Source organism: Photinus pyralis, unplaced genomic scaffold, assembly GCF_008802855.1.
Source record: "Photinus pyralis isolate 1611_PpyrPB1 unplaced genomic scaffold, Ppyr1.3 Ppyr1.4_LG3b, whole genome shotgun sequence".
In the NCBI taxonomy this organism is placed as follows: domain Eukaryota; kingdom Metazoa; phylum Arthropoda; class Insecta; order Coleoptera; family Lampyridae; genus Photinus; species Photinus pyralis.
In genome coordinates this window covers 4628340-4644434 of record NW_022170510.1, presented here as the reverse complement: position 1 = coordinate 4644434, position 16095 = coordinate 4628340, and the positions used below count along the sequence as shown (strand labels likewise).

The 16095-nt window shown below is 35.0% G+C and overlaps 2 protein-coding genes across 2 annotated transcripts; both read left to right on the top strand.

The window, feature by feature from the left end:
* Positions 1-3279: 3279 nt before the first annotated feature.
* Positions 3280-4907, top strand: LOC116166973 (glutamate dehydrogenase, mitochondrial; the record flags this gene model as incomplete). Its single annotated transcript, XM_031482199.1, is given in 5 exon segments — positions 3280-3480; positions 3530-3921; positions 3967-4333; positions 4384-4538; positions 4648-4907. Coding segments are annotated over 5 exon segments (1232 nt in total), but the record flags the coding sequence as incomplete, so codon positions are not given.
* Positions 4908-10074: 5167 nt separating this feature from the next.
* LOC116167457 lies at positions 10075-13258 on the top strand. The gene has a single exon (XM_031482820.1). It carries the CDS (start codon positions 11276-11278, stop codon positions 13196-13198), a length of 1923 nt encoding a protein of 640 aa, XP_031338680.1. The 5' UTR covers positions 10075-11275; the 3' UTR covers positions 13199-13258.
* The last annotated feature ends 2837 nt before the right edge of the window (positions 13259-16095 follow it).

The following is a 16095-nucleotide window of genomic DNA, read 5'->3' as shown; positions in this document are numbered from 1 at the left end:
TTTGGAAATGTGACCCTAATTTGTGTAAGATAAACTTTGTGTGACGTATTTTGGTAAACTTTTAGGATTATACACTATAATTAGTACTGTCACTTCATGATAATTATGGTGCCGTAACACTTTTTACAATTTTATATAAAACTTCTTTTTTTTCTTATTGAATGTCTACCTTTAATTTACGGGACACCAGTAGTCTATATGAGCTTCTTAAATGAGTTGGTATCAGTGACAAAATTTGAATTAAATTGTATTTTAGATACCTTTTAAAGTAATTAGGTGTCATTTGCGTATTAAACAAACAAAAAACGAAAAATGTGTACTGTAGAGGGTGGTCCAAATTGGATACTTCCTTATGGAAATTCCCTTACTATTTTAAAAGATAGAAAAAAATGGACCTAGGTGTCTAGAGCTCAATTTTAAAGAGAAAATAACTGGCTGATGCTGGTGCAAACAGAAAACGAAATCTCTAATCTTTTGGCCGCTAGGGGGCGTTTCTCGAATTTAGTCGAGCTCCATAACTCTTATTAAAAATAATTGATTTTGGCAAAATCTTTCTTATGGCACTTTATGTAGAATCAATCGCGATACCCAGTTTTTATAACGTCCGTGAAGTTGGCACCGCCCATTGTTCATATTAATATTATTTGTATGCACATCGTTTGTTTAACTATTTTCATCGTTTGTTTGCATTTCCGTATGTCTTTTTTAAAAATTCCAAATGAGCGAACTAACTTCACGGTGGCTGGCCCAAAATCATAATGTTGTTAAGTTTGCAAGTCATTTGTTTATGGTCTGTGGGCGCGTAAACTTTACTGTCATTATATTATTTTTCATCACGATATGCATCTTTTTAAAAAAATGTTAAATGGAAAATTAACTTTATGGTGGTGCAGCGACAATTCGCTTATGAACTCTACAATTGTAGCAGTAGCATGCATGCGGTGATTAGGTAAACGTAAAAGGCTCTAATAAATTAGTCACTGTTCTTCAAACAATTCTCTAATTTTCATATTAAAATGTACGATGGTACTTAGAACTGCCTACCGTTTTAATACAATGCGATAAAAAATGAGTTGCTGTCGAGTCACCTTTGGAATTTTTGTTTACATGGGAAATTGTACCACAGATTGAAATAGTAATAGTTTTTTCCGCTCCCGAACGTTTTTTCCGCTCTCAAAAGTTTTTTCTGCTCCCGAGCGCTTTTTCCGTTCTTGAGCTTTTTTTCCGCGCACGAGCACTTTTCCCAAGCGCTCGAGCACTTTTAGGAGTGTTCGGAACTCACAAGCGGTCTCGCGTTGAAATTATGGATTCTACAGGCCACGTTCTATAAGAAATTTTTTTTCCGGGTCGATCTGAGACAAATTTTTTTTCGGGCCTCAAAAAAAGGCAGTGTATAAACCTTCCCTTTTTACCAAAAATCGACCACACCAAAATTTCTCGGGAAAACACTTTTTCTTATTAATTTTGGTGCGTAGAATCCAAAACAATTCGTACTTTTTCGATCAGACTTCTCAATCAAAAGTTATAGACTAGAAACCAATTTCGAAAGAAAATTCAAAGGGCTGTAACTTTTGAACTAGTAGGCCAATCTTGGAACTGTTTGAAATTATGGATTCTACAGGCCACGTTCTATAAGAAAATTCCGGGTCGATCTGAGCTTTTTTCATACAATTAGAACGCGCGTCGCTCCAGCGGTTTTTTAGAACACTCGATCCATGATGAGTTGCTGTTGAGTCTCCTTTGGAAGTTCAAGTTAAGTACAATCACAGATTTAAATATACTATTTAAATCTGTGGTACAATTTCCTATGCAAACAAAAATTCCAAAGGTGACTCGACAGCAACTCATTTTTTATCGCATTGTATTAAAACGGTGGGCAGTTCTAAGTACCATCGTACATTTTAATATGAAAATTAGAGAATTCTTTGAGGAACAGTGATTAATTTATTAGAGCCTTTTACGTTTACCTAATCATTGCATGTATGTTACTGCTACAATTGTAGAGTGGTTCATAAGCGAATTTTAGCTGCACCACCATAAAGTGAATTTTCCATTTAACATTTTGTAAAAAGATGCATATCGTGATGAAAAATAATATAATGACAGTAAAGTTTACGCGCCCACAGACGATAAACAAATGACTTGCAAACTTAACAACATTATGATTTTGGGTCAGCCACCGTGAAGTTAGTTCGCCCATTTGGAATTTTTAAAAAAGACATACGGAAATGCAAACAAACGATGAAAATACATAGTTAAACAAACGTAAACAAACGATGTGCATACAAATAATATTAATATGAACAATGGGCGGTGCTAACTTCACGGACGTGTTTTTATACAGGGTATTCGGTTCTTACGACCCTAAACTACATTTCTTCATATGGACCACCCTATATATTTGGGAGTTTTTGAAAAGAGATTTCCTAAACGTATCATTTGCTATATTTATATTAAATAATAATTGCAATATTGCATTTTATACAGTAAAATATTTTTATTGCGGACATCTAGGTTTCCATGGCGAACAAAACATGGCAGGATTGTTTAAAATGACAATTTCTTGGTTATGTGAAAATGTTTACCTATTAGTTAAAAATAGTTTTTAAACACATAAAAACAAACCAAAATATACCTAGTTTAGGGTCGTATGAGAAAAAGGAAACACCCTGTATAAAAACTGTATCGCGATGGATTCTACATAAAAAAGTGCTTTAAGATAGATTTTAATAATAAGAATGTTATGGGACATTAAAGAAATCGACACCTATGTTCACTTTTTCCTATCTCTTAAAATGAAGGGTGCTTCCATAAGAAAGGGGACCACCCTGTACAGGGTGATATTAAAAAAAAATATCAATTAGCGAATGAGCCTTTTAGGAATATTCTCTACTTTACTGCGTGATAAGAATATTTATTATTTATTTAGAACCTGATTCAATTTTTAAAGACCTAACAAATCCTCCTGGAATTCGTACCTTTGGTTGTCTCTCTGTTTGCCCATCTGTTCAATTGGGTCATGTTTTTATCTGTATTTTTGAATTTTTGAATGAAACCGTTCTATAAAGTCCGCAAATGACAAACTGGACCTAGTGCCATTTAAAATTGGGGTGTTGAGCTCTGTTATGCTGGAAGCTATATCTGGGTACATCCATTAAATCGGTATTGATAATAGAATCTCCACTAAAAACGCAGGTGGCACTGTTAAAACGTATGTGTAAAATACCTAAATACATGAATTTTACGAAATAAGTTAAGTTTGTTTTTATTATATTTTAGGTATCCGTTACTCCATGGATGTAAATCGTGATGAAGTCAAAGCCTTAGCTGCACTAATGACCTTCAAATGCGCCTGTGTCGATGTTCCATTCGGTGGTGGTAAAGCGGGAATCAGAATCAACCCCAAGGAGTATTCCGATAACGAAATGGAGAAAATTACACGTCGGTTCGCTCTCGAGTTAGCAAAGAAGGGATTCATGGGTTAGTATATATATTTAGTGGATGATTTTGTTTGTAAGACGTTTATTAGGACCCGGAATTGATGTACCGGCACCCGATGTTGGAACGGGTGAAAGAGAAATGTCGTGGATTGCGGATACTTTTTCGAAGACCGTCGGCTACCAAGACATTAACGCGCATGCGTGTGTCACCGGAAAGCCCATTAATCAAGGTGGCATTCACGGAAGAGTATCGGCGACGGGACGAGGAGTTTTCCACGGTCTCAATAATTTCGTCAACGAACCCAGTTTCATGCAAATGATTGGTCTCGACACGGGAATTAAGGGAAAAACTTTCATTGTACAAGGTTTCGGTAATGTAGGTCTACACACCATGCGATACTTGCACCGTGCCGGAGGCAAATGTATTGGAATAATTGAATATGACGGTTCCATATTTAATCCTAATGGCATTGATCCTAAGGTAGTTCATTTTTGGTGATGGCTTTTCACCGTAAACTTCTTCTAGGAACTGGAAGAATACCGCATTTCTAAAGGAACAGTTAATGGTTTTCCTGGAGCTAAGGCATATCAAGGGGAAGGTCTTCTGTATGAGCCCTGTGATATCTTAGTGCCCGCTGCTGTAGAGAAAGTTATCAACAAAGAGAATGCTCATAAAATTAAAGCAAAAATTATTGCCGAAGCTGCCAATGGTCCAACAACCCCGGCTGCAGATAAAATTTTAATAGATAATAATATTCTGGTCATTCCTGATTTGTACATAAACGCAGGTGGTGTGACGGTCTCATTCTTTGAATGGTTGAAAAACTTAAACCACGTCTCTTACGGCAGACTTACCTTTAAATATGAACGCGAATCCAACCACCATCTTTTAGGTAAGCATTCACTTGACGTTTGGATTGTGTCTAGCTCAAATTCCTTATAGCTTCTGTGCAAGAATCGTTAGTCCGTCACTTCGGCAAGGACTTCAGCAACGTGCAAGTGACACCATCTGAAGCTTTCCAAAAACGTATCTCGGGCGCATCTGAGAAGGATATCGTACACTCCGGTCTTGATTACACCATGGAACGTTCGGCAAAGGTACTTTTTGACGGAAAATCATTAAAGTCCCGAGACTTTCACGATTTTCTGCCTTTATTTATAACCTTCTACCTTCTCTCCCATTTATTAAGTATCGTGTACGTTGTAGGCCATCATGAAAACTGCCCAGAAATTCAACTTAGGTCTCGACATCAGAACAGCCGCTTACATCAACTCCATTGAAAAGATATTCACAACATATTCCGAAGCCGGACTCACATTCTAATAAGAGAAATGAAGTTCGATAACCAGTATTTGTATGTCGTCAAGTTTCAATACAGTCCCGGTTTTGTTGTTTTAACCTTTTTATAAATAATTCAGATCATGTTATTGTATTGGTACATTTAATAAATTTAACTTTCACGTTTAGTTTGCTTTATTTTTTATTATTAATTCCCTTGGAAAAGTTTGTTTTAGGTGCCTCATTTGCTGTCGCATAAGAGATGCCACTACTGTTACAAGTGAGTGTCTATTATTTAGAATGTTACCTTTTTTATTGATATGGGTTTTTTAGGTGGCCTGTTGGATTTCTCTTGAAATGAAGGAATTCGTGATTATAATAATAATGCTTTATTTGCCCAACAGGAACAACCATTTACAGGACGAACGTGAAAATACATACAGAAAAGTTATTAATTCTAAATTAGCAATAAACGCTAAAAGTGATAAAAGAAAAAGAGAAAAAAAATACTCAGCAGCAACAAATAATACAAAAAAAAACAAATGATTTGAAAATAAAGAACGCCAAGATATTAGGAATTATTTAGACGCTATTTCAAGAATACAGTTCGTACAGGTAAATATTTTCACATTCATTACAAATTTTATTAAATGTGTCACACATATGAAGGGTCCGTTCAGTTGGCCCCCCCATTGAGAGATTTGATAGTCGTATTATTTTAAAATGAATGCGCTCATATGCGCCACCGATAATAACTCTTGCGCCATTATCGTTTTTTAGAAATCCGAAAAAACATTTGGGGGGGCCAAGTGAACGTAGCCCCCCCAGTACGTATTTTGTCGCTTGTAACTAGGTCACCTGATACATTTGGTTATGCGCTCAATTGCGCCACTTGAATTAAAGCTAGCGCCATTACGGTTAAGCCATAAAATTTTTTTAAAAAGTGGGGGGGGGGGCTAACTTAACGTTTTCAAAACGTATTCAAAATTTTATGGCTTAACCGTAATGGCGCTAGCTTTAATTCAAGTGACGCAATTGAGCGCATACCCAAATGTATCAGGTGACCTAGTTACAAGCGACAAAATACGTACTGGGGGGAGGCGCTACGTTCACTTGCCCCCCCTCAATGTTTTTTCGAATTTCTAAAAACCGATAATGGCGCAAGAGTTATTATCGGTGGCGCATATGAGCGCATTCATTTTAAAATAATACGACTATCAAATCTATCAGTGGGGGGCCAAGTTAACGGACCCCATATGAAATGTATTGGGAATCTTAATAAAGTGTATGATTTCACTCTAGGACAGAAAAACGTAATATTGTTCCTGGATTGCTGTCGAGGCACATGAAACTTTAGCTGCTGAATCAATTCTGGACAATCCACTAAATTCAGTTATAGTCAAATGCGAAGTCAAATGACTGCTGATTCAAAATCAAAACAAAATTGGGTAGGTAGGATAAATAGCCTGTCAAGGTTTTTCTATTCTATTTAAAAAAAATCAAGCTAGCGATGGTTAAGTGAGAAAGGGTTGGATGGAATTCATGTTACAAAGCACTGGTGATAGTCTTGTCTGTCAGGGCCGGATTGATGGGGGGGTGCCCCCCCCCCTAACACGTGACTATAGTCGGCAAAACTTCAGTTAGTCGGCACTCGGCAAATCGCTATTCAAATTAAATGAAATTTGGTTGTGAAAATGTTTTCGCCATATTGTATCACAGAGAACTGTAGAATATTTTTATCGTTTCCTGTTATAATAACGAGTTTAGTTTCATTACAAACATCCCATGTAAATATCTTGTAGACGGAGCGTGCACACAATACTTATTTTATTACTGATGTCATTGTTTAAATACTTTATAAACAATATACTAATGTATGCCTGTATAGTTAATATCATTGAGTTCTGCAAAATATGATCTTTAGTCCAGATAATGATTATTATTATATTACACCAGCCACCAGCCTACTCATTTTGGTACTTAGGTACTAAATGCTTTTCATTTTTCAATGACGCAAATTTTTCTAACCGTTATGTTTGCATGGGTCTAAAAGTTGCGATAGGGATAGATGGTAGATAAGTATACAGGGTGGTCATTTTTAGCGCCTGACGATGGGATCTCTTACGTTAAAAACTAATGTTGGTCAAATTGGGGTAAAGTTAAATTTAAATCCGAATCAATAATTGAAACCACTTGTGGGATAACTCTTTTAGTCGCAATAATTAAAAAGAACTAAATTTTACGTTTTAATAATTCTGTATTTAAAAAAAACGAGTATACCTACTTGAGAAATGGGCGGTTTACACTATGACATTATTTTCTAATAAGAGGAATTTGTTTTGAACGTAGGGGTCACATTGTATTTGTAGATTTTTTTTAATAAAGAATTTACTATGGATTTCTATATTACATTTTAAATATAACATTTAATTATTCAATTGTCACGAGAGTGTCTTTTAGACAAAAATAGGTTTTGGATAGATTACTACTTTTAACTTACGAGTATTATAATATCTAATAAAATCTTGCCAAAGGAACCCTTTACTACATTTAAAACGACATTTTTATTAATTATTTTAATTGTAAATGTAAACTACCAAAGCAAATGAGTTTGACTGCAATTTCTAAGGCACTGTCGTGAAAATTGAATAATAAGGTATTTTGGTAAAATCAAAGTAATAAATTAAAAGCTATGGCACGTCAGAGAAAAATAACTCTGATGAAAGATCATAAGATGAAATTTGGCGACCCTAAAGCAAAAAAAAGAGTTCTATGCCATTCTGGCCATATTCATCAAATTCCTCTGAAAAAGTCTTCTAAACGTCCCACTTCGATTCGGTTTTATAAATTATAAAATAGAATCCATGTCCATTATGAGCCGCGAAAAAAGAGCACTCCGTATAATGACAATTATCATAAAATAATAATAATTATTATTACTTTGGTATTTATTAAAATGCCGTCGTTTAATGTCTATATTTTGAATTTTTATGGAAGTCGGCATTTTTATTGCATACATCCCCCTCACTTGGAGCCTCTGACTACGGCCCTGTTGTCTGTGCCCATTACAGTTTTTCAAAATTTGACCTTTAAACTGACATCAAAATGGTAGGTTTTTAGCTATCTGCACGCCCTCAAAATAATAAGCGCCTGTATCCACCACCCTTCCTAAGTGACGTAGAATAAAATTTATTTATTTGTTTATATTTATATTAAATTACATTAATATTGGCTCTTTATACCTAATGTACTGGGTGGCCAAATAAGAATGGCCGACGGCTATATTTCAGAAACTAGTAGGCGTAGAGCTTTCGGGTAAATAATTATGTAATAAAAGTGCCCAAGAGAAATTGTTGGAAATTATTTTCGAGTGTGTGTGAGAGTTTTAAACCTGATAATAATGCTCATGCTTTTTTTAAAAAATAAATATTCATTCCTCAAGATTAGCTTAACCGACTTTAACAAACTTTGGCTCGTTTAAGAAAGCTTTATTTGGCCTACCAACAGTCTATTTGTTTTTATACTTGGTAATTTTATGGTCGTCACTAGAGAGCGTTAACTGAAATTTAACTATACAGGGTGTACCTAAGATCCCTAGGATCAGAACTTCTTTACCATAAAGGAAACTGAAAAAAGTCTTAGAGTAAAATTTTACACAATTAACGCCAGCATGTTTCTAAAATATTTTTGATCACTAGTAGCGTGCAGTATTCCAGTGGCAGATTTGGCATTTTTTTAAATGGAACACCCCATATTTTATTACTGATTTTTAATTCAACTGTTTTCTTTTCCAAGGATCTCTTGTTCTTTAAACTTAAATGCGTTTATTTTGGGTTCAAATGTGTTAAAAATAGTTCTAGTTTAACATGCATTAAAATTTTGATTAGCATAAATTACTTATGTGTAGTTATATGTTCTTTTCAGAAATATAATAACTAATGCTGTGAAAAAACCGCCGATAAAACAAAAAAATTCATATATCTTAATCTATTTTGACCAATACTTCCAGTTTTAAAAAAGATACAGATCTGGGATTGTTACTGAAATATCAAGTATTTAATTCTCTATTTTATCGTGTAAAAAAATAACATCATTTCATTTAATTTTTTCAAAAAATCATAGTATTCAGGATGTAGCACCAAAGATCCCTTGGATCATAACTCATTTACCATAAAAGATAGCGAAAAAAGTCTTTAGAGCAAAATCATTGATCATTGTATAGAACACAATCGGCATGTTTCTAAAATATTTTTTATTACCAGGGGCGTGCTGTATTCCAGTGGCGTATCAAACTTGCATTTTTTTAAATGAAACCGCATATTTCATTACTGGTTTGGAGAGTACTTGAAAAGTACATATTTTTTATATAACATGTTATACTCCTAACTTTAACAATTTCGCTGTTATAACCTTTTTTCATCAAAATTTGACAGTTTTTCGGAATCGCACTAAATCGCACAGGCGGCTAATTTTTGGATTGAGGCACAGGTTAAGACCTCTTCCACAATCACATAATTTTTTTAGGTACTTGATTGAAAAAATAAAATGTTTGATTGACCTTCACCAAATGTCATATTTAAAAAAAATTTTAAATGGTACCCCCTAAACAAATTATACCTCTGGGTTCCAAACACAAGCAGAATTGGTTCATATGTTGTTTATTCTTGGAGACTGTTACCGGAATTGTTTGTTGACGTCACAAGAGTACGCTGGGAGATATCTTGGCAGAACACATCCAGATGCACACGTGTTTCAAAAGATGTTGGATAAATTTATAACTACTGGGAGTACTAATTTCACCCACACTAATATGGCGATTATCAACAGCTGCCCTGAGAACTTGCAATTCATGATCTTCCGCCAAAACCGGCGTCCGTTTAATTCTCCTTCGTCGTTTTACACTCCTTGAACATCTTTTGTTTTATCATGGCACACATGGGTTCGGAAAAGAACAGTTTTTTTACAAATTGGTGTTTTCACTTGGTTTTTTTCTGAAATTTTCTTATGGAATGTGTGGTTTTGTTTATATCAGTGGAAAATTTGTAGCTTTGGCTCCCCAGAGGTATAATTTAATTAGGGGAGTGCCTTCTGAAATTTTTAAAAAATATATGACGGTGAAGGTCAATCAAAAATTTTATTTTTTCGATAAAGTACATAAAAAAAATTATGTGATTGTGGAAGAGGTCTTTACCTGTGCCTCAATCCAAAAATTACCCGCCTACATGATTTAGTTTCTCTTAAAATACATTCCGAAAAGCTGTCAAATTTTGCCGAGAAAAGATTATAAATGACGACCTAGATGCTTAAAATGCTGCCCATCATTTTCAATGCACTTTGGAAGTCTCTGCCCAGTAAATAGAACGCGGTAGTTTCATTTTCGGCCCTTGAAGATCTTTTGTGAATGGATTCTTCTCTTATTCTATAAAAAAAACTAGTTATATATTTATTTAATTTATTATTATAACATATTTTTGTTACTAGACAACAACTACTGAAAGTTTTTTATGTGTTGTTGCCAGGGCCGCCGAGAAGGGGGGTCAGCCGGGGCATTTGCCCCGAGGCCCGGTCATATTCTGGGGGCCCGGCCACAAGAGATTTTGAATTGAAACCTGAATTGTATTTTTTAACAGAAATCTGCATATGCATATGTATCTCTATAGAAGATTTAAAAAACCATATCTACCATTGAGCAAAATTTCCTAATTACGGCACAGTAGCAGAAAGCTCGCTAGGTAAAAAACTGTTTGAGATCGACTATGGGTCAAGATCGTTAGATCAATCTCGGTACATTAGCTCTTGAAGCTCAATTTGCTAGAAAAATTTATTTTGAGCGAGTGATTGCTAATAAGAAAATCCGCAGAGTTTCATTGTAATTTGGTTATTTGAATAATAAATTATGAAAATGACTGTGTCTGTATGAAAATTATTCAAATGTTCTCCTTTCAAATCTAAGTAATCAAGATTGAAAATGTCTAGTTTAAGATAAGGGTGATGGACAACAAAAATTTCAATTATAGGGGCCCGGTCAAAAAATATTCCCGGAGCCCGTCGAGGCTAACGGCTTGTTGCTACAAGAGCTGTTGTAATTCTTTCCTCCATGTTTGCCTGGTTGCAAAAACAAGGTCTGTGATACTTCTCCACAAATAAAAATTTAAAAAACCAAAACCAAACTATTCCACAAAACTTTGCGTTTAATAGGCAAATTTCGAACTTGGAGCACTAAATATGATAAAAGTGAAGACAAACATTCACAAGTAACGAATATTTTTAGTAGGACAACTAATTAACTTAGAAAAAATCAATTGGATTCAGTGCATATTGTAATTACCTCCACTCTTTAGAACACTCAATAATTCAAAGGTGTTAATACGTTCCTCACGTATTTTAATCTCTTCCATCATTTCACATAATTAGCCATAATGAATACCTTCCAGCAGTTAATCTCTACATCAATACCCCTAATTAGTATCGTTGTCCGTTGCTTATAATCATCCATCATTTTTTAAGTTTCTAATATGAGTACTACACCAGTAGTGTACTTAGTTAATTTTCAAGTATGCAGCTGGGTTTCTTGTTATTCGTCTTACTTCTGATATCAAAAACGTGGTGTTCTCTTCAACCGCTTCCAGATGAACTATCTACTCGTCTGTCGCTAGCTCAGTGCATCGCAAAAGCAGGTACAATTTTTATACCCGTTGGCGAAATTATATTGGTATCGTTACCGATTAGACAAGTCGGTGAGAATGAGCCATCCGCGGTCATGTTAAATCAACTTTTGTTTAACACTTTGTTCAGTTTGTGCTATTGGCCTCTAATTGTAATTAAACCGAGTAACAAACGCATAGACGAAAGTTACCAAGTAAATATTCAAAACTATATCGTGCAAGTTAGACAAATAACCGAATTGAACCATAGTTTGCAGAAGTTAGAAAAGTATTCCTCCTGGAATCCTCACGCAAAATTTATGGTGGTATCTGTAACTGTCTTCGAGGATAACATGGTGGCAGCTTCAAAGTTTGTGGAACAATTGTGGGCTCATAAAGTGGCCAACGGCATTATTTTACTTCCGAGTGCGGATGACACAACCGTTTTTGAGACTTACTCGTGGTTCCCATTTGATGACGGTAACTGTGGGCAGAATTTTAGTAAATTACGCATCGTAGATCGTTGCCGTTTTGGAAAGATGACGAATGGAAATGGTTGGTTTTCAAACAAAATACCTCACAATCTTAATGGGTGCCCCATTTATATCCGTACAGTCGTTTGGCCACCGTACGTGTTGCCCCCTGATCCAAACGTCGTGGACGAGTATAGATTTTCGGATGGTTTGGAAATTTTATTAGTTAATACAATGGCGGAAGTCGCACATTTTCGCGTCGTGTACACTACGTCGGAGGACATTCAAGATTGGGGCCAAATATTTTTAAACGGTAGCGCTACAGGTTTAATGTTACACATGAAAAATGAAGAATCTGACATAGGCATTGGTGCTATCGCGGCATCAAAAGAAGCTAATCGTTACTTTGATGCGGTGACGTATCCTATTCCAGAATCACTAAAGTGGTGTGTCGCAAAAGCGAAGCTGATACCATCTTGGAAGTACTTTTTCAACGTAATTCAACCAGAAACTTATCTTTGCGTCATTTTCGCTTTCTTCGCAGTCTCAATCTGTATGTGGAGGCTCAGTAGATACCGACCTGGAGAATCCACCTCATACAAAAGCTTTCAAAGTTGCGCCCAAAATATGTTTGGCGCTATGCTTAATGTACCGATCAAGATTGTACCACGAACAAATTTTCTACGTGCCATGTTCTTAGTGTGGATTTTTTTCACTTTGCACATCAATGTAGCTTACCAAACATTTTTGATGAGTGTTTTCTCGCATCCGCAATACGAGCATCAGCTTAACACGGTTGAAGAGCTATTCAATAATAACCTCAGCTTATGGTGTTTACCTACGTATAAACAATTTTTTAACAACAAAGACTGGGTTACTCTCAATGTGATGCGTCAATGGAAAGATTGCACGGATATAAATAAGTGCCTACACTTCACTGCTTACGAACAAACTGCAGCAACATGCACCCCACGTTTATACCTAAAGTACATTTCCAACTTGTACGTCGACAAAGATCATAATTCACTTCTGCACTGCTTCGAGAATAGTATAGCAACTTTTCCGTTACAAATGTTGATGAGGAAAGGTTTTCCATTTCACAGATATTTCTCAAAGTTAGTCGGATGGATTTCCGCTGCTGGATTTACCGCACATTGGGAAAAGAAAATTTTTCAGTACATCGAAGAAGAGGATTTAAGCGATCTCCAAGAGGACAGTCGGGCACTTTTCACAATAGAAATAAATCACCTAATACTTTTATTTGTTATGCTGGGTGTAAGTTATGTTGTTGGATTGATAGTTTTGCTTCTGGAAATCTACTATGATAAGAAAAAAATTTCGCAATTGCCATATTTGAAATAGAAGCTTTATAATTAGTTACCTGATGTACTTAGTAATAAGTGAAAAATTGTGTGGAATAAAGAGTTCATTCATTTCTTGGCCTTGAGCACAATCGCTTAAGAAGTCGGTATTGTTAGTGCGGTGAAAATTTAGGGAAGCCCGAAGCATCTTGCTAGAGTTGAATCCAGAACCATTTCTAGGAAAGTATTATGTGGTGGTATGGGTCAAGCAGAAAATTTCTATCTAAGTTTTCCCAATCTACAAAAGATTTGGAAAACTCTTAGTATTTAAAGAAAATTATTATTACTAAAAATGAGCTTTTAAAAAAACAAAAAATGCATGGTGTCTGTAGACTCTGTACAAATGGAATAAATGGTTTTTGGAAGCTTGGTTCTTATTCGTGAAACGCCAAAAATTGAAAGTTTCAACGTGAAATAACAAAACAAGTTAAAAAGTAATCGTAAACGATTTACATAAAGCGCATTTCCACTTGCATTCATTTCCTATTTGTAAGATGCAACTTTTGTTAAAATTGTAAAAATCCGGCCACAAATATGAAAGATAGCGTTGCACATGTGCAATCCATTTTTGACGGGCTACTTCAATTTCAGTTTATAAGAAGAGTTTCATTTCAATGCTTTTCTAAATAAGAAAGTTGGAACTGCGCATGCGCAAACCTAAATGTTGAAACTAATGTTAGATTTTCCTTTGTTCCAAGCGCCAAAGTATCAAATTTCACTTAAATGCTTCCATAGATAAAAAAGTTGGCACTGCGCATGGGCAAAATAAAATTTTGAAACTGACGTTAAATTTGCTTTTATTCCAAGTGGCTATGTATCAAATTTCATTTAAATCCCTCCATAAATAAGAAAGTTGGCACTGCGCATGCGCAAAACCAAATTTTGAAATTTGCGTTAAATTTGCTTTTATTCCAAGTGGCTATGTATCATATTTCATTTAAATACTTTTATAATTAAAACAGTTTGCAATTCGGTTTAAAAATGGTCGAGATGCGAAAAGGGCAATGTGAATTTTGAATCGATTCGACTCAACTTTTGGCATTGCGTATTATATGGCTAAGGCTATGCCCATATTGAATTTCATGCAATTCAGTTCATAACTAACGGAGATGTAAAAGCGATCGGACATTTCTAAGTAAAGTTATCGTTCACACGGACGCACAGACAAACGAACAGACGGACAGACCAACAGGCAGACGACAGACAGCAATGCAAAATTATAAACGATCTCTAGGATCGTTAATAAACGGCAAAAGTGTAAAATTATGGAACATGTAAAAAACGGTTTTTTTGTTTTTTTTTACAATAACTTTTTTTGTAAGCGGTACAGAAAAAATTCCTTCCTTGGTACAAGACTCGACACCATAACGAACCAAATAGCGAAAAAACTGGAACAATAGCTCTTAACATAAAAAACTAGTAGCGTCTCAAAACGAGCGGACGGACGGACGGACAAAGTAGCCACCAGTGGCGCACCCAGAAAACAAATTCGGTGGGGGTTATTGAAATTAGTAAATCCAAAATGTTAACATAAATTATATTTTTAAAAAACCAAAGATTACACAGTTACACTTACACTTTGTCCGAAAAAAAACAAAACAGAACATAAAAGAAATTATTTATGACTAAAAATATTAAGTTAAACTAAGTTTTAATTTTCTAGGTTTCTGTGCGAATTTCTCTAAAATATTTTCCACAGAAGGGGTCATGTTTCTATAAATGTTTAGAAGAGTTAAGCCATTTAGTCGGTTTTCGAAAGAACTATTTCTTAAATAATTGTTGAGTCTTCTCAAAGTTGAACCAGACGCCATACATATTTAGATATAGTTATTTTCCTAACAAGTGCGCGAAGTTAGTGATTCCGAACCGAACGCGAGTTTTGGTACCTGCTTGAGGTTCGGAATCACCTTCGCGCGCATGTTAGGAACAACGTTTTTCCTACGATCGTCTAATTATTTTAATTAGTTTAGTTTTCTCACAGGATTTGTCAAGATTTGAAACTGATAATTTATTATGAGAATCAAGTTGTATGGTTGCTATGGATTAAACATGCAAATTTTAGTGTGCGAATTGATCATTTTGTGCATGCGGTTTGCGTGCGGGAATGATTAATTCATAAACGATTGTAAAAAAAGATTATTTTAAAAAAATCTATCAGTGCTTAATTTCGGGGGGGGGGGGTTAACTCCGAAAACCCCCCCTATGGGTGCGCCACTGGTGGTCACAATAGCGCTAAAAAATTATAGAGCCTTTTTGGAAGCGTTTCAAAATAATTTTTAAATAAAAGTAAGTATATGTTTATGACCCATCGCCCATCCCAATTGAAAATAATCGTTACCATTTTTCCAATTCGTGTTATTTATACACTTGTAATGCGTTCTAGAAGTTTGATCAGTTTAATTTGCTTAGTTTTGAAAAAAATTGAGCTTGAAGTAAAAAGAGAGCACTTTTGCAATTTTTTAAATTTCAATTTTTCAACAACTCAAAAACTATTAATGATTGTGGTACAAAATTGTAGGGTTTTTCTGTAGTTTGAGTCAAGTATGACCTCTTTTAAAGTTTTTCTAATCACATTTTTTTTGCATATATCAAGAACACGTATGGAGCCTTGATGGAGAAGAGGCGGACATGGAAATAAGGGATATCTAGGAAACTCATAGAAATAAAACTTTGATTTTCTCCATTTTTAATTGCAATGTTGCTTAAGGGTTGAATGCATTCCATTTTAAATAATGAAAAGGTTGGTGGTTTTTAGGGGTTGAAAATGCTCAATTTCATTATAATTTTTAAATTATGCCTCATATATACAATGACCATTGATGCTTATTTATTTAAAGAAGCTTAAATCTGCAATAATTGCAAACAGGGGGGGTTTCTCCCCTGAAAAATAGTAAGCAA